A 22,648-nucleotide genomic window follows, 5' to 3' on the forward strand; every position below is an offset into this window, starting at 1 on the left:
TTAGAGACCACCTCCGAACATCCACCACAAACAACCAAATGCCAAGGTGTCCCAAAACGGTTACGTATCGGCGGTAACGGCCAATACATAACGGTAACAATGGGAACCGTTACGCGTTTCAGGGTCGTATCAGCCGATACCCGATTTTGTATATGTATCGGCCATCATGGGCCCGAAATGGCTAGCCCGCAACGGTCATGTAACGGTAACCTTTTTTTTTTTCATTTTAAGCTGTTTTTGCTGTTTTTTTGAAACATCTTGCTTCCAAACTATTTCTCACTCCTACTAATAATTTCGACCAACCTTAGCTAGGTATTTAAGATAAAAACACATTATATTACGGATTTTGTTGAATCAAAGCTTGGTGGCCCATTTTTCAGAAATTCGTCAAAAATATGTATTTATACTTTTTTTAATATGTTTTGCTGTTTTAATCATGCCATATGATGTGTTAATCATAGTATAACATGTTAATGTGCATTTTACAGATTTGGGGTGCCATTTAATATTTTTTTTATATTTTTTTTATTTACGCATGAATTTTGGCCCTTTTTTTAAAAATTCGAAAAATCAAATTTTAATGGTTGTTTTGCTGTTTTAATCATGCCATATGATGTGTTAATCATAGTAGAACATGTTAATGTGCATTTTACAGATTTGGGGTGCCATTTAATATTTTTTTAATATTTTTTTCTATTTACGCATGAATTTTGGCCCTTTTTTTTAAAATTCAAAAAATCAATTTTTAATGGTTGTTTTGATGTTTTAATAATGTCATATGATGTGTTAATCATAGTAGAACATGTTAATGTACATTTTACAAATTTGGGGTGCCATTTTATATTTTTTTAAATATTTTTTTCTATTTACGCATTAATTTTGGCCTTTTTTTTTAAATTCAAAAAATCATTTTTTAATGAATAGTTTGCTAATTTAATCATAGAATTTGACATGTTAATTATAGTAGAACATGTTAATGTGCATTTTACAGATTTGTAGTGTTATTTTATAATTTTTTTCTCTTTTCGAATTAGTGACTTTATATTTTTATTTGCTTATATTGGACGAGTTTTGCCTTGGAGCTTCTTAGGGTTTAGTTAGAACATAAAATCATCTTTGTTAGCATAGGTCATACACTCATACTCATATCTAATTATCTAGTATCTACCTAAACCTAGAGAAATGTCTGGGTCTGGCCAACAACAAGTGAGGATATTGGATGACAACATTGTGAGAGGATTGGTGGTACTAGGCACCAAACGAAGTGCAAGTATTATGATAAACTAGTGACTGGTGGAATTACCCGTCTCAAACAACATTTGGCACATCGAAAGGGTCAAGTTGCGCCATGTAGTAGAGTACCGAAAGAGATAATATTTTTAATGTAAGCTAGTCTGGATGAGTCGAAGGGTAGACATGCTGCTGTACAAAAGAAGAAAGAAGATATTTTGGATGCAGCTCGACAAGAGGTGTTTGGTCCTGAATATATGGACGTTTGTGATGAAGATATTATTGATTCTGATGAAGATTCAGATCGAGAAGTAACTATAGTTAGGAGAGAGAGTTTGCGTCTAGCTCGTGAAGAGGAAGAACGTCGCCGCATGGGTCAGTGCGTGATACCAGGGGGGGTTAGGTTTGGTGGGTTACGACGTGTGTTTGGGAGCCGACGACAGACATATTCACGTGATGCCCCTATACGTTTGAATGAAGAAATAAATGAGCCTAGGAGACCCTCTATTGATCCAATCATGTTTAGGAAAGAATCAACTAAACAAAAGAAGATAAAACAAATGTGGAGTAGAACTTCCGTTGAGAAATTAGGTAGAGCAGCAGCAAAGTTATTTATACATGCCAACATACCTCCTAACACAGCCAATTCTTCATATTGGCAGGTGGTAATTGATGCAGCAGCAGAAGCAGGTGAATGAATAAAAGCTCCCACAGCTAAGGAGATTAGAGGGAAATGGACAGATGAGAGTATGCGGATGTGAAAGCATACGTGCCTACCTTTAAACCTGTATGGCAAGCCAGAGGATGCACGATCATGTGTGATGGTTGGACTGGCCCAACCAGACGCAGCATGATCAACTTCATGGTGTATTGCCACTTAGGAACTATATACCATAAGTCAATTGATGCCTCAGAGGCAACAAAAAATTCTACTTATATTAATGGATTAATGGATAAAGTTGTGGACAAGATTGGAGAGGAGAACATAGTGCAGATTGTGACAGATAATGAAGCAACATATAAGCTTGCAGGACATATGTTGATGGATAAGAGAAAACATCTTTTTTTATCACCATGTGCTGCCCATTGTATTGATCTTATATTGGAAGATATTAGAAAGAAGAAGAATGTGAAGGAAATGGTCGAAAGGGCAAGAGAACTGACGACGTTTATTTACAACCATAATCAAGTAGTCGCAATAATGAGAAAGTTCACGAAAGGACGAGAGTTGTTGAGGCCTGCGGCGACTAGATTCGCAACAAACTTTATAGCATTAGAGAGTTTATTCTAGCATAGGGGAGAGTTGAGTAAGATGTTCGCTTCCCGAGAATAGTTCAACACAAAACATGGGAAGAAGGCATCAAAGACACCGGTTGAAGTTGCAAACACCATACGGGACAACAAATATTAGAAGAAGGTCAAGTCGATCCTAAAGGTGATGGAGCCACTAATGAGGGTACTCCGTCTTGTTGAAACCGACAAAGCACCTACCATGGGATTCCTATACGATGCCATGGATAAGGCAAAGTTGGCAATTCAACGTGATTGTAGAAGCTGGGAGTCTTATTGGAAGATGATCGACAGGAGATGGACAAGACAACTCCATCATGATCTTCATGCAGCAGGTTACTATCTAAATCCTAGGTATCGATATGCCCAATCATTTGTTGAGGATGATGAAGTTCGTGTCGGGCTAAAAAATGTGATAAAGAGATTAGAGCCTGACTTAGATATGCAAATAAAGGCGTTGAATGAATTAGATACATTTGGAAATTGCCTTGGTAGCTTTGGAGATGCTCTTGCACAGCATGCATTGTCTAGGTTGCAACCGGCCGAATGGTGGATTAATTTCCGAGAGAGTACGAAAGCTCTCCAAAAAATTGCAGTAAAAGTTTTAAGCCAGACAAAATCTTCATCTAGCTGCGAAAGGAATTGGAGTTGTTTTGCGCTTATTCATTCAAAGAATAGGAATAGATTGCAGACTAGAACATTAGATGGACTTGTCTTCATGCACTACAATATAAAACTAAGAATGCGGCGACATCATAGGAGCATTACAGCTGTCGATGACGGAGACTACTGTCCAATAAACTTGGACAATATTTATGATGAGGATGACCCGCTTCTACCTTGTTTGGAAACAAAGGAAAAGCAAATTGAAGAGGATAGTGAAGAATTGGAAATTAATGACCCAGAAATACGTACAGCGTAACAAGAAAGTCGTGCAGATGTGTTGGACCCAGTAAGAGGGGCGGTGTTTATGCCAAGTATGAGTACGGCTCAAGATCAACAAAAGAGTATGAGCAGTGGTAGCGTGACCGTGTCGAATGATGGTGACGATGACTCCCCTGCCCCTGGTGCTGGCACTTCTGGTGTTGCTCAGCGCCCTATACAGCCGTCTAGAGATAGCGATGCCGATGAACATCGACGAGGTGGTACACGAGGTCGGACTTATGAGTGTACCGAGTCACAATACAGCCAGCAGGAGGAGGGTACATCTAGTGGTGCACCGGGTCCGGGAGGTCCGGAACATCAGCAGGCTCATGGTCTTGGTTATTATGATATATTCTTATGGTCAATTGAATTATGATTATGATGGTTATACTGAGCTTGTTCCATCACATTCATGTTGGAGTAGCCCTCCCGATCAATATCCATATGATTATAGATATCCAGATCCAAATCCAAGTTACTCATCACAGTAGACGCACTCTCAATCTCAAGATTCTCAACAGCCTGAGTATGGGCAGCAGTATGGCTATTCGACAGGCACTGGTGGATATCCTTACTCGGGGTCAGAGTCGTTGCCTAGTCAGGATCAATCATCATCTGGTTTCGTTGATCTAGTATTTCCTTCTGGCACTGGATATTATGGATATACAGCACCTACACCTATTGGACAGCCTCAGCCTGATGGTGACGATGATGATGATGTGGAGGTCGAGCAACCACAAAAAAGCAGATTTTCATTTTGGTGGTGACTTGTGATTGTGAGTATATATTTGTATTAAGGTAAGTATTTGCAGCAGACAGCTCACAGCAGTATTATTGCAAGAAGCCATGCAGTCATGCACACACTTGACATTGCCGAACTTGTATTTAAAATAGCTGTAATCCTTAATCAAGTTGCAGGGGAGTATATCAGACACTACTAATTATTATTTTTTTAATATTCTTGACTTGAGGATGACAGGTTATAGACAGGAATCACAGTCACGTGCACAGGTATGTTCGAGAAATTCCTCAAAAATAATTGCAAACACCTAATGTAAGATATTTTCATATTATATTCATTCTAATATATCTATCATTAATAGTAGATAGTTAGAAAATTAAATATATGAATTTTGTAGTCAAATTCAGGTTATCTGGTTCATAAATTCATTAGACAGTCCGATGCAACTTCTCACCAAAGAGTGGACCGTTACACCACCATAAACATGCTCCAATTTATAAATGAATGCTGCATATTTGGAATGCTTAGAATATTCCGGATTTAATCCATATTTTTTCATATTTTTTTGGCCAAAAAAAAAAAATGAATCTGAATGTCATCCAAGCAAAAGGTTGACTGGAGAGGACAAATATCCAAAGTGTTATCACAAACTCCAGGACTGAGAGACTTGAAACCAACTGGCACAAGCCCATCGCATTGACTCTAATCCAAAGAAGGGGCATCAAAAGAGAAAGGGAATAAGGCAAGAGCCTCGAAAACCTCCGATTACTGACCACCCTTAGACACTCCTAAACGAACCCGAGGATGGGACCCTGAATAAAGCAGAAAAGCAGAGGAGGGCAGGGTATGGAATGACTCTAAATGAATAGGGGAAAAGTTGAGGAGCCGCACATGGGAAATAAGGTAGACTCCTCCACACGAGTAGACCAACTTGGACCTTCCACATGTATCAGTGATGCCACACGAGATGACAAAAAAATATTAAAATAACCACCATAAGAAATCTCTCGAGACCCCTTGCTAGCTGGTGAAGAAGTAGGAGAGCCCATACACGTGTAGAGAGCATCACTAGAGCACATCTCTCGAGACCCACCAACCATCATTATAACAAGGTTGTCATCATCCCTCTGCAACATGTCGTGCTCAACAAGCCCAAGGGGGCATGTGGAGGGCACTCATCAACTAACAGAGTGGTGACCCAACATTCGTCATCAAACGAATAAAAGTAAAAATCTTTTAGCATCAACAAACCATCATCTAAACGGCCACACATCAAGGCTAGAGGAACCTTATAGGAAAAAGATGCCGAGAACTCCCTCTTGAGTCTACACGTGGACATCCCGCTACTCAAAGCTGCTATTGGGCAAAGAGAATGGCAGGCTTTGAAAAAGGCCAAAAGATCTTACGATCTCCCCAAGTCCAGCTGACCACACATCAAAGCACTTATAACAAAGAGGGGTCATGAATTCTCCCTACTCACAACAGGCAAACGTCAGAGGAGAGCCATCAATAGGAAATATGTAGCAAGCCCACCACTGGCAAATGCCGTCTCAAGTCAAGAAGTCATAATGGCAACCCTCTAAAGGCGAGAAGTCATAATGGCACGACTAGTAGGAGGTTGAGAAGGAGGCGACATCCGTCTCTCGTTTAAATCTCTAAAAAGAGCAAAAGCCACACATGTCCTCCCCATCGGAACACCTGGAGTCACATGGGGCGGGAACTCGGATCTCACCTCACACGAGCGGCCGACAGGACCCGGTGGACCGCAGGACCACCAAAGTCCACAAGTAACACCACTAGGGACGACGCCCTCCCTGACCCACTGTCTTGAATTCCAAAAGACCAAGCCATTGTCACGAATAGCCTTCACCGAAAATTTCACATCCCCGACCATGACCATAATGGAACAAGGAGTCGATCCAGCATTTTTTTGCAAAACATATATTCTGGCCCACCGGAGCTCCTCCCACCTCAAGGTGGCATCGTCAATGGCGACCACCTCACAACCTATTACCACCCATGCTTCTTCAAACCAAAGCTCCAAAGGGAGGTCATAGAGATGGAACCAGATGTCTATCCATCCATCCAAATACTGACCAATCGGCTCACTTACGAAACGACAAAATCGGACCATCCTGATAAAACTGACAGACAAGAACCACTCCATCGATATTCTCCGTTGGTTGAAGGGAAACCCAAAATGCAAACCCATGAAGTTGTCGGAGAGGAAAGTCCTTCAATAAATTATAGGAATGGACGAGCCAGCCAACCAAGTCAAATACAGAAAAAGCAACTTTCAATGTCACTACAAGATTCCATTAGAGAGCTTACCAAGCTTTTTCAATGACTTGGGGGAGAAACCTTAGAACCAACGAGATAGACATAGAAACAGGAAAAGGAACAAGAGTAGACTCCTTTAGGGAGGAAGGCCCCATATGAACATCAACGGGGATGGTAGAATTACCCAGTGAGGGGAAATCCCCCATAAGAGTTTCTTTAAAGGATGACGGACCCCCACCCTATACACCACCTTCCTCGAACAACCTCAACAAAAGAGGAGTTTGGGGGTTCTCTCTCACCCCAGAATGACCCTAATTCGAACTATTCCCCCTAAAGTGAACATAATCACCTTCCCATTGAAACTTTTACCCCCAATACCCTCAATAGCCTTTTGAAGGTCATCTTCGCTTTCCATTCTAACAAAAGCAAACTCCTGGATGGAAACAGACCCTTTGACCCTAGGGATGATTACCTCCCTCACCTTAGCAAAACGCCCGAAAACCTGGGAAAATTAATCTCCATCCACTACACAAGGAATTAGTCAACACTCAACATAGATAGTCGGTGGTTCCTTCAAAAGGCTCCCCTTCTTCCCTCTGACTTCTTATCTAACTTCTTTTTCTCCCCTTACCCATCGGGATCCCACCCCTCTATCTTCATCATGGTCAAAGTCATAAGCTTCATCTGACTGAGATGCAGCAATCCCTTTCCCTTTTGAAAGGCCCTTGCTTTCTCCTCTCCCGTCTACTTCTCCTCACCACTACCCTTAGACTGGGAAACTCACCTACGATACGAAGATCTCCCACGGTTCCTGATCAATAGGTATCTACTCTCTCGCCCCCTCCCATTTGCCCGACTTTGGACTCTAGAGGAACCCACATCTCCTCCTCTTTCAGCAGCCTTCAAAACACCTCTGGAAATCCTTCCTGAATCAACCCTTGATCTATCTTTAGACTCACCTCTCTAAGCACCCTTAGAAACTTCTCTGGAATCGTCTCTAAGATCGCCTCTCGAAGCATCCCTCCGATCGCTTCTCAACTAACCTCTTCGATTGACTCTAAAATTGCCTCTCGAAACACCTCTAGCATACATCAAAACACCTCTAGCAAGAGAGAGTAACAGCAAAAGACTTCACTCGTGAAACGACATCACAATTCTATGTGGAAACACAGGCCCTACCCGTTGCTTGAGATATTATTCTTGGGGATTTCATGCGAAATGAATCCTTCATCTTGGAACGCACGTATTTTCCCAAGTCAAATCAAGAAAGGACCCAAGTCTATGCTTAACCAAAAATGCAAGAGCATGAACTTCAAATAAATCTAAGAAGAGCTCATTAAAGACTTCCAACAAATAAGACTCATAATCCCTTATCATAGGACCAAGCTAAATTAGAATTTGTTAGAGGGGGTTGGTTACCTCATTTCACTCATGAATTCAAGAATATCCTCATACTTGAAATGTGCTTAATTGCCTTCTCTTTCCTATAATGAGAATTGAATAATGTTAAAATTTGTCTCACACGCTATGTCAACTCCCAAGAAAGCTATCCTAGATGCTTGTTATAAGTATCCAACAAAAGCATCTCCATGCTCCTAAAGTCCAAAGAAATCAAAATTGTTTGATAACACATTTCAATACCAAATAATAAAAATACATGGCAAAACCTTCTCTCGAGGTGGTGATTGAAGATGCAATCATCCCCCGAAGTCGAATTATCAACCTACATGCATGATCTTCATAACACACAACTCAACACAACAACCTCATGTTTTTGCAAAATTCGCTAACTACCACCTACACAAAATTCTATATAAACCCAAAGCCCCAGCATTTAAAGCAATATTTTTCATTACAAAATGACGATAAAAGAAAAAATATTTCCATCAGAAAACTTGCTAACATTCCTTTTTCCTGACCCCTCCCAGCCTGTAGGATCCTCCACTGCCCTTCTATCATATTTCATAGAAGAAAAAAGAATCTGCAATCCCTGAATCACCATCTCTTTAGGCTTAAGACCTTTATAATTGCCATTCTTGCAACCAGGCATCTCATTATTTGCAGTTTTCAACTTTCCATCAACATGCCACTTGAAAGACAACCAAAAATTTTGTAATTCCTTCCATTTAAGAGTTTATAGTGACTCTCAATACATTTTTGGCAGAATGGAATTTTATCTGATGTATTCCAGTAAATCTTTAAATGTCCTGATCACATACCTTTACAAAATTAGTATGCTAACAACAATGTTCTAACTTCACAAAACTCTCTATCCATAGTCTCAAATGGGTTGCAAGGACTGAAAGAATTTCTGATCAATCACATGTTGCAGGGAAACATACCCTCGAGTTCAATCCCAAGAGGCTTGGGTCCACAAACATAACCTGAATCCACTCAAACGATCAGGACTCTATTCTCCATTCCAAGAACTGTATTATAGTTCCATTTCTCAGTGCACCAAACAACAGAAATGTTACTAAGAAAACAGACCCAAATCCCAATTCTCTCAGAAACCCAAGGGTGTGTTGAGATGCTCAACTGAAATGAATCACAGCAACCCTGGTCAACCAGGAGGCAACGACAAGTGCTGGGCCAGCATGGCCCCCATTTCATTCATAACAAGGGGCACCCCAAATCACCATTACAATCATCTCAAGTCCAATTTGAATCACATGCCATTGCAAATAAGGGGTGTGATCGTCATTACGAAAATGTAACTATGTTACGCATTCCCTTTCTATTACATTGATTTATCGGAATTGATTGAGCTCCCAACCACACCATAAATACTCATCGAATTGAACCGCGAAAAAACAAATGCAATGAGCATAATCGCAACAAGAACCAAAACCGCCATTCAAATCCTTTCTTAATCCTGCAGCACCCACCAAAAGTCCGAATCTCATATCACAAAAACTAAAAACACAACCATCTTTAAAAAATAATAATAATAATCTTGACAAAAATATCAAATTTTACTCACCAAGATGAAATTCGTGCCCACATTGCAGCTTTGCCGTTGATCGGTCCCTATTATCGGTCACCGCATCAAGGCAGATAGAGCAGGAAACCACGGATGTGACAAACGACATCCCGCCGTTGTTGCCATGGTCTTCCTCTAACAGATCTGTCTCTCCCAAACCCATGCCTTCATAACAAATCCCTCAATCTCACCAAATCGCCAAAATTTGGGCGAAAATCTCAATCAATTCCCCTCAAATTGACACCAAAAAACCCCTTCCGAAAAACAATTCCAGGATCGAATCAGAGGTTATAGAAATTCAGAAATCGGAGCTGTTCATGAATGGCAAAGAAATGGGAATCTCTCTCTCGTTATCTCTCTCGTTTTTCCGACCTGTAAAAATGCGACTTTCATTTCGGGGTCTGACCGCTTTTATAGTCAGCTGTGTCGAGAGAGCAGATTAGGTGCGGACCCAGTCTCACCCGATTCGGTGCGGCACTTATCCTGGGGCCCACCTTGATAAATGTATTCTATATCCACACCGTCCATTCATTTTTCCAGATTTCTTTATTTCATAATCCAAAAATATAAATATTTAAATTCTCAGTTTGACCATATCCTAGAAAATAGTGATGTTTGACCGGTATTGGGACATAAAAGTTTTGGATCAAGCTTATATTTGTTTCTTCCCTTCATTTAGGTTTATCTGATCTTATCAAATGGTTGGATTGAAAATAAGTATTACGAAAACATTTATGTGGGCACCAAGAACCTTTTAATTGTGAAGCGTTCAATCTCTGCTGTTTCCTATGTTATGGTCCACCTGAGATTTAGATCTTCTACGTTTGCGGTCTCATGCAATAAAATGATCTTTTAAAACGGATGGACGGCCTTGATTTAGAATATATACGTCAAGATGGACCCCAAAGTAAGGGTTGGACTGGCTTGGGTGAGGTCGAGCCGCACCAAATCCGCTCTGGATTGGAATAGTGGCGATCGAACGGTCGAGATGATGCTTCGGTTTTCGGAAATTTGTGGTTTTTTTCAGCCTCCAACTCAGCTATCTGGTTTGACTCGATGAATGTGAGTCTAAGTGCCATCGCTCGAGTACACTTCCAAAGTGCATTACCTCACATACGGAGACGAAGAACACGTGTGAAAATCAAGTCCGCTCATCAACAGATCCCCACCGTGTAAACACCAAATCTCGGAATCAGGCTGGTATGATCATTAAACTCGTCATACTTGCTGATACGATTAATGCCATCGTTATTTTATTTTAACCGTTCATTTGGTCTGATAGGTGCGGCCCACCTGATTATCATCCACCACTTGATAATCATATAATCAGACTAGCATGATGATTGGCTCCACTATCACACGTGTGCCTCATTTTGAAGTGCGAGCACATGTTTTGAAAGTGCACTCGAGCGAGTGTTTAGCATTTCTCGGATTAAAAAGGAAAGGGAAATTTGCGACCGAGGACCCCACCTTTTATCCAATGGTTGTTTAGGAGCAATACAAACTTAACTTGCAAAATTAGACATCTACGGCCTGCCAGTAAAATTCAGGACGAAAATACCCCTCCTTTTTCCATACTCTTTTCACTGCGTTGCTTTCACTCCCCTTGGCGAAAAAACAGGTGCTTCCTGCCCTATACTCTCTTGGAACAAACAACCGAGGTACAAAGGGTTTTCTTCTCATTTTCTTGACTGGAATATCTATGAATCATCTAGATATCCATCTAGATATTATCATTCTACATATGTCATTTTTCATCTTGGCTAGGGTTATGTGAAATCCCACGAACTGGTTGCATCTCCTTGAAAAGATTCAAAATATTCCCCCACTCCAAAGCACCTCTCTTCAAACTACATTTGACCGGTACTGGGGTAGTCGGAGGTACAGATCTTTAAAAAAAAACACTACGCTCATACAATTGCATTGCATGCGAAGTTTGGTTAATTTCATGTGTTAGGCTTAGTCAATTTCATGCGTTAGGCTTAGTTAATTTTATGTGTTGATCGATCAAATCCATGTCAAACTCGCTCAATTCAATTTGAAGCTAACTCAATTCTATGTTAGGGCTCACTTGATCTCATGCTAAGCTCGCTGAATTTCATGTTTACCCTGCTCAATTTCATGCTAGGATCGCTCAATTTAATGTTTGCCCAGCTTAATTTCATGGTAGATAAGGTCAATTTAATGTTTGCCTCAATATATATCATGCTAGGATCGCTCAATTCAATGTTTGCCCAGCTTAATTTCATGGTAGATAACGTCAATTTAATGTTTGCCTCGATAAATATCATGCTAGGATCACTCAATGTAATGTTTACCCAACTTAATTTCATGGTAGATAAGGTCAATTTAATGTTTGTCTCGCTAAATTTCATGCTAGGATCACTCAAATTAATGTTTGCCTAGCTTAATTTCATGGTAGATAAGGTCAATTTAATGTTTGACCAACTTAATATCATGTTATGCCCGCTCGATTTAATGTTTGCCCAGCTCAATATTATCCTATGCTCGCTCAATTTACAGTTCGCCCATTCAATATCTATGCAAGGCTTGCTCGATTTAATGATTGTCCCGCTCAATATCATGATATACTCACTCGATTTAATTTTTGCCCAGCTTAATATCACGTCATGTTCGCTTGAAATATCGTTTGCCCACATCAATATTATGCTATGCTCGCTCGATCTATCGTTTACCCAGCTCAATATCATGCTATACTCACTCGATTTAATGTTTGCTTGCATAGCTGAATTTATAGTTTGTCTCGCTCAATTTTCAATTTGCACCGTTCAATTTCATGCTTGCCCCACTGATGTTTCGGATTTTTCTGCTGAATTTTTTAGTTTGCCCCACTCAATTTCATGTTTGCCCCGCTCAGTTTTCATGTTTGTCGCGCATAATTTCATGTTTGCCCCGCTGAATTTCATGTTTCCCCGTTCAATTTCAGGTTTTCCCTGCTCAATTTCTAGTTTGCCCCTCTCAATTTCATTTTCGCCCCGCTGAGTCTGATGTTTCCTCGCTGAATTTCATGTTTGCCCCGCTCAATTTTCAGTTTGCCCCGCTGATTTTCTTGTTTGGCCCGCTCAATTTCATGTTTGCCCCGCTTATTCTTCAGTTTGCCTCGTTGAATTTCATGTCTACCCCGCTGAATTTCATGTTTGCCCCACTTAATTTCTAGTTTGCCCCGCTTAATTTCTAGTTTGCCCCGCTCAATTTCATGTTTGCCTCGCTGATTTTTTAGTTTGCCCAGCTGAATTTTATGTTTGCCCCGCTCAATTTCCAATTTGCCCCGCTGATTTTCATGTTTGCCCCGCCGAAGTTCTAGTTTGCCCCGCTGAATTTCATGTTACTCCTGCTGAATTTCTTGTTTGCCCCGCTCAATTTTAACTTTGCCCTACTGAATTTCATGTGTACCCCGCTCAAACTGATAATGTTTCCCTCGCTCAATGGCATGATAGATAGTGTCACAAAATTAAACTAGCACCTCTTAAAACCATTCGTTAACGACGAAGGCCTAATCCGTATAAGATCTGGTTGTTTATTTGAAATATAAACACGTAGCTTACTATTTATTTCCTTACGCTCTTTATCATCCTCATCTATAATAGAAACTGAGTTGTCGGTCCTTCATTATTTAATCGAGTTTTGTCTTATGGCAAGCTTCCATTATTTACAATTCACTGTTAATATGTCATTGTATTGGTTTTTAGATAATAGCTGCAAGAATCATGTGCTCTTTTGGTGCGGAGTTAGAATTTGAAAACCAGCAATACTCATACACAGGTGGAACTTCAAAACAAATTACGCTACGTCTCGAGACTACGTACGAGGAGCTTCGATCTAGAATTTACAAGATTATTAAGAGCAGATCAGAAGATTGTGATATTAGGATGAAAATTTTGAATCATTGTACTAACGAATTAATGTCTCCAATCGAAATCGAAGATGACGATGATGTCAGAGAGTTCTTGTGTTACCAGTTTGAGCATTCGGATAAATTCACCCCGTTATTCATCGAGACAATGCAACACATCAATACCACAATATATGTGGACAGTGTGGCTGAGGAGTATGGTGTGGAATTCAAATGCAATCCGTCTCCATTAGAAGTGGTAGTAAGCAATGATCAATTGCCCGACCCACCGCAAACATCAAACGTTGTGACTAACCAAGTCAGTGGTGCACGTGACATTAACAATAATTATGAATACATGACACTGCCTTTAGCATCAACAACAGATCTGCCATCATCATCCACCATCCCATCTACGTGTGTAAGCGACATTCCACTTCGAGACCTTCCCAAAACATCAAACCTCATTAGTCGTCAAGTTCTCACGTCGTTTGATGATGCTGCATTCACCAATGCAAAAATGCTGGAATATACTGATTCATTATGTGAACCGATCAATATAGTTGTTGGGCAAACGTTTAAGGATAAGAGTCAGTGCCAGTATGCTTTGAGCCAATTTGCAAGTAGCAATAATTTCCAGTATAGAGTAATATACTCAAATGCTAGGAGATTTACTGTGGTGTGCTTGAAAGATACATGTGAATGGAGAGTTCATGCATCTCGAGTGAATGATACAGGGATATTCAAAATACGGAGTTATACGTCAAAACACACGTGCGGCATAACATTGATGAAGAGCGATCACTGGTAAGCCAGCAGTAAGTTAGCGTGTGATCGAGTTATTAGCCGCATTGAGCAATGCCTAGGGTTGAGGCCACGTGATATTATCTTTGCCATGCAAGAGAAATATAACATTCTTATTAGTTATAGCAAGGCATGGAGAGCTTGGGAGCTTGCACTTAATCACGTGATGGGGTCTTACGAAGACTCCTACAATCAACTCCCTTTGTATTTGCATGAGTTGAGGACAGCCAACCCAGGGATAGTTACTGTCGTGCTTGTTAACCAACAGACTTGCAGGTTCGAGAGATGTTTTATAGCTCGGACAATGCATTTGAAGTTTTCAAAAATCATTGCGAAGGGTATTGGCCATTGACGGGACACACTTAAAGGGCAAATACAAGGGTGTTCTATTCATCGCCACGGCCTTAGATGGGGACAATCGTATATTTCCAGTTGCATTTGACATCGGCGAATCAGAGAACAACAGTAGTTGGAATTGGTTACTTACCTACCTTAACGATGTGTTAGGGTCTGTGGAGGGTCTTGTAATTATATTCAACCGACATAAAGGTCTAATGAAAGAGGTTCCCCAAGTCTTCCCGTGTGCAATACATGGGTATTATGAGTACCACATCTACAGAAACTTGGTGGACACTTTTAAGGACAAGTCATTGGAGATGTATTACTGGAGGGCTGTGAAGACTTGCAGGAGTACCGAATTTGAAAAATTAATGCATGATATCAAAATGACCAATCCCCCAGTACATGCATGGCTAACAGAAATTGGGTTCGAGAGATGGGCATCTTCGCATGTAAGACCCGTATCCAAGCCCGTACCGTCCCATAGGCTTTCGCGGTCCTCCCGGTAGAATTTCGGCGACTCGCGATCTTTTATCTGCAGTTGTGCACGACCCTGAGTCGTATCCCGTATTCCAGAGTCGGCTCGATCCGAAACTTGTACCCTAGCGACCGCGCCGTTGTAGCGATTCCAATGCCGCGTCTCGCCCGCCAAGGCAATACCCAGGCCAGGAGATGTGGGCCCACGTTCAGTTAGAGAAAACGCCGCGCATTTGTAAAATCCCAAGGGAATCTTTACAACCTTTCAAATCAATCCCATCAATCATGTCAAATGTCAAGTACTCACATCACCTCACACCCCATCCCCAAGTACAACCATCCCTCCCCTAAAGTCAACACTCTCTTACAACCAAGTACACCTACCCATCACTCAGTATCCCTCTCTCCCATCACTCCTCTCCCATCATCTCTCTCTCTCTCTCTCTCTCTCATTCTCTCTCATTCTCCCAAGCAACTCCAAAGAAAAAATCGTCCATGGTTTCCATGGAGAAGCCATGTGTGGCCCACCTTCCTATCTCCCATCCCCACGCTCCAAAACCAATCTTAACCGTTGAAGTTCGTCCTTTGGAGCTCTAGATCGTGTTGGCGGAAGAAGGAATAGGCGATCAAAGGTGGGTGCTTCTACAGGCTAGTTTTCATGTTTTTTTTTTTTAATGATGGGTCAAGTGAGGCATACCGATCGATGGTATGGATCTCACTTTGGACCCTAAGGTATGGCCGCTGGCCCATCTTGATCCTCATGATCATTCCATGACAGGGCCATTCTCCATGGACCCCATTATGATGTTTAACTTCCTTGCTTAAATAGGGTCATCTAGACCGTACATTTTAGTGGAGAAAGGGTCTCCACCGTTGATTTTGATCGGTGGGCCTATATGTATTGGGATCCACCTTGATGTATGTTTTAAATTATGGAAGGGAGGGCCCATAGTGTCGGGGTCCCTCCATCACCAGATCTCTTTCCTTCTCTCTCTCCATTTCTTTTAATTTTGGCCCCTTAATGTATGCATCTTATCCAAGCCATCCACCTTTGTGGGACCCACTTGATGGACGTGTAAGATCTACACCGTCCAAACCATGTGGCCCTACCTTAGGGTGATGGGAAGACACGAATATCTAATGGATCCTATCAGGTGGGCAACGTATACGTGGGACCCACCTTGAAGAATTTGTATGTTAATGTTGTCCGTCCAGCGTCCAGGGATGCTGGACGTGGTTCTCACAGCAACAAAAGAAGAACAAGAAGAAGAGATTTTTAAGGTTTTTGGGTAGGCCGTTCACACAGGCCCTACCCTGATGCATTGATCCAATCCACGCCATCTATTCCGTTCCCCAGCTCATTTTAGGCGTTGAGCCGAAAAGTGAAGCTGATCCAATTTTCTGGCGGGCCATAGTATAGCAAACAGTGTGTCTACCATTGAAATTCACCCTGATATTGTGATACGCCAAAATACCTTGAATATTGGGCTCGTTTGGACTGTCGTGAGCCATGAAATCCAATGGCTGGGGTGGATTTTGCTGATGCGGGCCCCACGTATGAAAAACCTTGAGAAAACACATTTTATATATATATATATATAAGCAGGCAACGCCTGACGCAGCAGTAGCGGAACGATGCTGCATTTTAGCGGGCGAACAGCAAGGACGTGGGTCCCATACGTGGGCCCCACTGTGATGCATTTTGAGTATCCACACCCCTCATTTTGTAGGCCACCTCAGGGAAGTGAGCCACCCCAAGAATGAGCCATAGTTGGAGCTCGGGTGGCCCACATCACAGGAAACATTGTGGATGAACGTCTGCCATTGAAGCCCTTTTTTGGGTCACAGAAGTTTTGGAATATTAATAAAATTTGTTTTTCCTATTCATCCGGGTCCATGTGACCTTATCAGCAGATTGGATGGAAAGTAAACGTTATGGTGGGCCCCACGTGGGACCCACACTGATGTATGTGTTTTATTCACACCGTCCACGGCTGTGGACGGTTGGAACCACCAATGGCGTATGTGTTTTATCTATGCCGTCCAGCCATTTCCTAGGTTGCTGGACGGTCAGTGGACCCCCCACTCTTGATGTATGATGTATGGTTTACATCCAAACCGTTCATTCAAATGGTGGGCTAGCCTTAAGGCTTGATACTAATGAGGCAGATCTGCCTATCAAGTGGACCACACAGCAAGAAGCAGTGGAGGATGGAACGTCTGCCATTGGAACCTCCTTGGTTCCACAAGTTTTAGATAAATATAATATTTATTTGTTATTTATTTTTAGTCTGTGTGACCTTATTAAATAGATTGGATACATGTTATGGTGGGCCCCACGTGGGACCACTGATGTGTGTTTTGTAATCCACACCTTCCATTAGTGTGGACTCCACCATGAGGTGTGTACTTCATCTATGCCGTCCATCCCTATGGGACCCACCATGATGCATGGGTTGTATCCTAACCTTCCAACCATTTTCAGAGATCATTTTATGGCTGGAGACTAAGAATGAGTCAGATCTAAGGCTCAAGTGGACCCCACCATTGAAAATAGTGGGGACAGTGACATCCACCGTTTAAACTTCTTAGGGGCCACATTAGCTTCCAATTAAGCGTATATTTTGCTTTCACTTCATTTACCTCTATGTTAACTTATGAATAGGTTGGATCTCAAAAAAAAAATAAAATACATAAGGGTGGGCCCGATTAATATACATGAAGTCATTTGATTCGGCCTGTTGATATGACTCATTGTGATATTTGGGGCCCGTGGGTTGAGGCCCATTGTGATGTATTTAAGGCCCGTTATTGAGGCCCACCTTGATGTGTATGAGGACCATATGATGAGGCCCATTTGATGTATTTGAGGCCCATGGGTCGAAGCCCAATGGGATGTATACAAGGTCTATTGCATTGTGAGATTCCACCATGATGTATGTGATGATGTTTTTTACGGTCATGCCTTGGGAGCAATGATGGTTTGACGTCCACATTGATGGGCAATGATGGTTAGATGTTCTCATTGTGACCTTCCCTTAGGCCTTGTTAGGCCCATTCTCTTCATAGGTTAACCCAAATAAGTGGACCCCATTCGCCGTAGACGGATGGCTCCGTGCTTTCGGATTTGATATAAACACGGCCGAGTACCGATCTTTATACTATGGTTGATCGGCTGATCATTTATGGACCCCGCTTTGTTTATCTGTTAATTATCGGTGCGATTGCCGTGACCGATTTGCCGATTCTGATTATCGATCGATCCGATTATCGTGACCGATTTGCTGACTCTGATTATCGATAGATCCTGATTGTCGAGACCAATTACCGACTCCAATTGTCGTGACCGATTTGTCGATTCTGATTATCAATCGATCCGATTGTCGTGACCAATTTACCGACTCTGATTATCGATCGATCCTGATTGTCAAGACCGATTACCGATTCCGATTGCCGTGATCGATTTGCCGATTCTGATTATCGATCGATCTGATTGTCGTGACCAATTTACCGACTCTGATTATTGATCGATCCCGATTGTCGAGACCGATTACTGACTTCGATTGTTGTGACCGATTTGCCGATTCTGATTATCGATTGATCCGATTATCGTGACCGATTTGCCGACTCTGATTATCGATCCACCCCGATTGTCGTGGCCGATTGCCGATTCCGATTGACGTGACCGATTTGCCGACTCTGATTATCGATCGATTCCAATTGACTGATTGTCGTTCTCGATTGACAAGACCGATTTACCAATTTTGATTATCGATTAATTCCGATTGTCGTAACCGATTGCCGATTTTGATTGATGAGACCAATTTGTCGATTCTGATTATCGATCGATTCCGATTGTCGTGGCCGATTACTGATTCCGATTGACTTGGTCGATTTGCCAATTCCAATTGTCAGGGCTGATTATCGATGTCAATTCTGATTATGATTATCGATGCTGATTCTGATTTGTCGAGGCCGATTGTGTAGGCCGATTCCAATTGTCGAGGCCGATTCTGAGTGTCGATTCTGATTGTTGAGGCCGACCTCGATTGTCGAGGCCGATTTCGATTGCCAAGGCCGATTGTCATGACCTATATGATGTACATGCGACCTATAGTTGAGGCATATTGTGACACGTATTAGGCCCATGATGCATGGCCCATTTGATGTATTCAAGACCCATGTGTAGGGCCCACATGTCCTGTATTTGAGGCTCATGGGCAAGGCCCATTGTGATGTATTCATGGCCTATGGGCAAGGTCTATTGTGATATGTATTAGGCCCATGAGCAGGGTTTACCTGTTGCATATATGTGGCCCTTGAGTAAGACCTATTGTGTTGTATATTAAGCCTTTGTGTGAGGCGGTGGGCCCATTATATGTTTGACTCTATGTGGCCATTCCATGGGGGCAATGTTGGTTAAATGTCCACATTGTCGAGGCCGATTGTTGATGCTGGTTATTGATACCGATTATGAGTATGTGACAACATAGTATCATAATACATGCCCATACGCATCATCTGCATGTTTGTTATGAGATGTGATTGACCATTGCATATGTCATAGGGCAGGTTGTTCATGGGGCTTCCTGATAGGCGGAGTTGCCCCACATGAGAGCACGACATGTGCAGGATTGATGCATGATTGGACTGTGTGACTCATGCATCTAGCATTTGTGTGACATGACCACCGTACACCCTAGCGACATCAGGGCCATAGCCTCCACAGGTATTTCATGGATGGCCAGATGGGACACCGAAAATATATTCTACATGGGGTGCTATAGATATTCCTGGGTGAAAGTCCCTAAACCCTCTTGGTTCTAGAGGTTGCTCCAACGTCTAGACTGAGTGGATGCATGAGCGCATGAGGGCCGTATACCGTTAGGCCGCGTCTCCCACTGTGTCGTGGTCGGTTGGAAGGGGGTACGGCCTTACCTGCCCGAGAGGAGGGGGCAATGCTAGGCTGAGTCTGACTAGCTCGAGGAATAGGTCCGCTATCGACAAGCCGGGCCCGATATTAGCAGGCGGATAGTGATGTCTCTTCCACTTACCTTATTGCGCGTGATGGGGCGGCAACCTGGTTTGGAGTGTAATAGACCCCGGTGATTTCCCAGAGAGGAACCGTATTGATTATGGACTTATTGAGTAGGAGTTATATACTCATGCATTCATTTCATTTACTATCCACTCAGGTTGGTGGTACGCAACTAATTGTTGTGTACCTTCGCATGGCAAGGATTTTGGTTGGGCACGCGACTAACCTGAGATCAGGAGTTTACCACATTGAGTCTGACTATCCAAATTTAGGTATGAGACTGGTTTGGATAGAAGTCCCTTGTGATGGACCCCGTAGCCTGCAATACTACTTGCTATCGTCCCGAATTCACACTTCAGCTTGGTCATTTCCTTCGTATCGCATATTGCATTACATCCTCAGCACATAATATTTGGCTTACTATCTTCGCATTGCATAGCTGATCTACATTGCTTCCTCAATATATGATATTGGTTTATTATATTTTTGCATCGCATAGCCTAGAAGGCTGATGGTATTTATGGGCCTATCAGCATGTTTTCTCATTACTCTGATATCGTATGATTCATTATCTTGTTAGTATTTCCGCTTATTTCTGACATGTTATGATTATGACATTGCGTTGAATACTTGGCACTTACCTTGTGCACACACTTACACCACCCTCTAAGCTTTCTATAAGCTTATGCACGATAGATGCGTGCAAGTGATATTAGGTGGCAGCAGTGTTGAGCTTGGAGCGTGCAGCGATCTTCTGGAGCTTGATTTTTGATTTATGTATTTCTCTTTCAGCATTGTACTCAAATGATTATATTAGTGGATATGTGATGGTGATGTTGCTTCTATGATTTGGGTATACTTGTGGTTATGCTTATTACGAGGTAAATGTACACTGAAAAAAATCCTCCTTGTAGGATCCCAGGATCGGAATCTGATGTATCGACGCTGGGAACTGAGAATGGGGTACTACAGAGGCTGTCAACACCGGATTCGGTGATCGGGGTTCTTGTAAGTCCGATCTCCGGGTTTGGGGCGTGACATCGCACTTTTCAGGAAAGAAGATTCAACTTGGTCACGACAAACATATCTGAGTGCATTAATGCCATTTTCAAAGAAGCACGCGAATACGCCGTTACGAAATTGATAGAGGTTGTAATATTCAAGATACACGAATTATTTTATAAGAAAAGAGAATCTGCAGCATCATTTGTGGGTCCATTGACACCATGGGTGGAGAAACAGTTAAAGGATCTCATGCAGAAGGCGGGAGATGTTCGCCGTGATACTATTTTTCGAGATGAGTACTATGTCGAGATTATAACGATACAGTGAAGCTCGATGAGTTTTCGTGTACATGTCATGAGTTTGGCGTAAAGGGATACCCTTGTATGCATGTCCTGTCAGCATACATAAACTACAATCTTCTTCACTACTCATACTACTCCCCATTATACATGGCGCATAATTACCTAGCCACGTATAGCGAATCAGTGTATGCAGTACGCGACGATAGCGAGTGGGAACTTTCAGCGGGGATGAAGGAGTATTGTGCGCAGATTAAACCCCCAAGACAAAGGAGGTCAACTGGAAGACCCAAAAAGCTTAGAATTTCATCGCATGGAGAGGAATCGAAAACAGTAAAGTGTGGGCGATGCAAATAAACAGGGCATAATCGCCGAACGTGCAAGTTTCCTATACCCAGTGTATAGCATACTATGTAGTTTATGTACTTTGTATGATACATCGTTTGTAATTATGCCACATATTCAATTTACGAGTAATTTCTAACGACTTGCGTACCAAAGTACTTGTAGCTATGGCGGCCCACTTGATAAAGCAATAGAAGCTGTCCAACGAATAGCAAATAAAGCATGTATCCACCAAAAGTGAGGAATGATGTGAAAAAGCATATAAAAGAATGAACTATTAAATCCACCCCTCTTTTGACAAATTCAACAAAAGCACTATCTTTGATGTATTATGAAAACAACATGAGCTATGCACAATAGCCCAAAATGATGTGTTGTTGTCGTGGGCCCTACTATGTTTTGATTTTTTGTTTCTTATCCAAAATTCAAAGATTTTCAAGGTCCCATCATGTTTGGATTTTTAAAATAACCCCCAGTTTAAAGATTTTTCAATGACAAAACTGTCTAATCAAATCATAATGTAAAAGCTTGAAAAAACTCAATCAATCAGGTATCATCATCATTTCATATTGCTCAATATGGGAGCGAGATTGTTGTGGTTTAATGTACACCATTGAAATCCATCAACATTTGAAAGGTAAATGAAATTGAGAACATACAAAATAACATGAAGTGCATAAATAACATGAAGTGCGTGAATAAATTTCATTATAACACCACATACTGTAATCAAAATAAGTACCCCATGTTTGGGTACTAAAATGAATGTCCCCTGCATCAGTCAAAGTAAAATTCACGTCATTATCTAAAGAAACAGTTTGAAAATAATATCTGATAGGCTTGGCATCCTAAAAAGATATTTGATGCACAAGCCAACAGACATGACTAAATCAAGTCTAGCTGGACGGATCGCCATCCGGTGGAGCGACATCATCACACTTGTAGGTGATTGTGGCAATAATGGTGTCAATTTTACGCTTGACCCGCTCGATACCCTTCTGGATGGCCTCAGAAAGCCACTCCAATCGCGTAAGTCGTC

At 41.8% G+C, this 22,648-nt stretch overlaps 2 protein-coding genes across 2 annotated transcripts in view; one reads left to right on the forward strand and one right to left on the reverse strand.

Moving 5' to 3' along the window:
• LOC131225551 (E3 ubiquitin-protein ligase IPI1-like) overlaps positions 1–9,842 on the reverse strand; it is a 40,887-nt gene extending 31,045 nt beyond the window's left edge. The window contains exon 1 of the mRNA XM_058221089.1: positions 9,450–9,842. Within this exon, the coding sequence (XP_058077072.1) occupies positions 9,450–9,612 (163 nt within the window). The 5' untranslated portion in view covers positions 9,613–9,842. The remainder of the gene's footprint in view (positions 1–9,449) is intronic.
• A 3,530-nt stretch (positions 9,843–13,372) lies between these two features.
• Positions 13,373–21,292, forward strand: LOC131224894 (uncharacterized). Its single transcript, XM_058220339.1, has 4 exons — positions 13,373–14,109; positions 14,227–14,444; positions 14,539–14,897; positions 21,014–21,292. Exons 1-4 carry the CDS (start codon positions 13,373–13,375, stop codon positions 21,290–21,292), a joined length of 1,593 nt encoding a protein of 530 aa, XP_058076322.1.
• The last annotated feature ends 1,356 nt before the right edge of the window (positions 21,293–22,648 follow it).

This window comes from Magnolia sinica, chromosome 14 (genome assembly GCF_029962835.1).
Source record: "Magnolia sinica isolate HGM2019 chromosome 14, MsV1, whole genome shotgun sequence".
Taxonomy (NCBI): domain Eukaryota; kingdom Viridiplantae; phylum Streptophyta; class Magnoliopsida; order Magnoliales; family Magnoliaceae; genus Magnolia; species Magnolia sinica.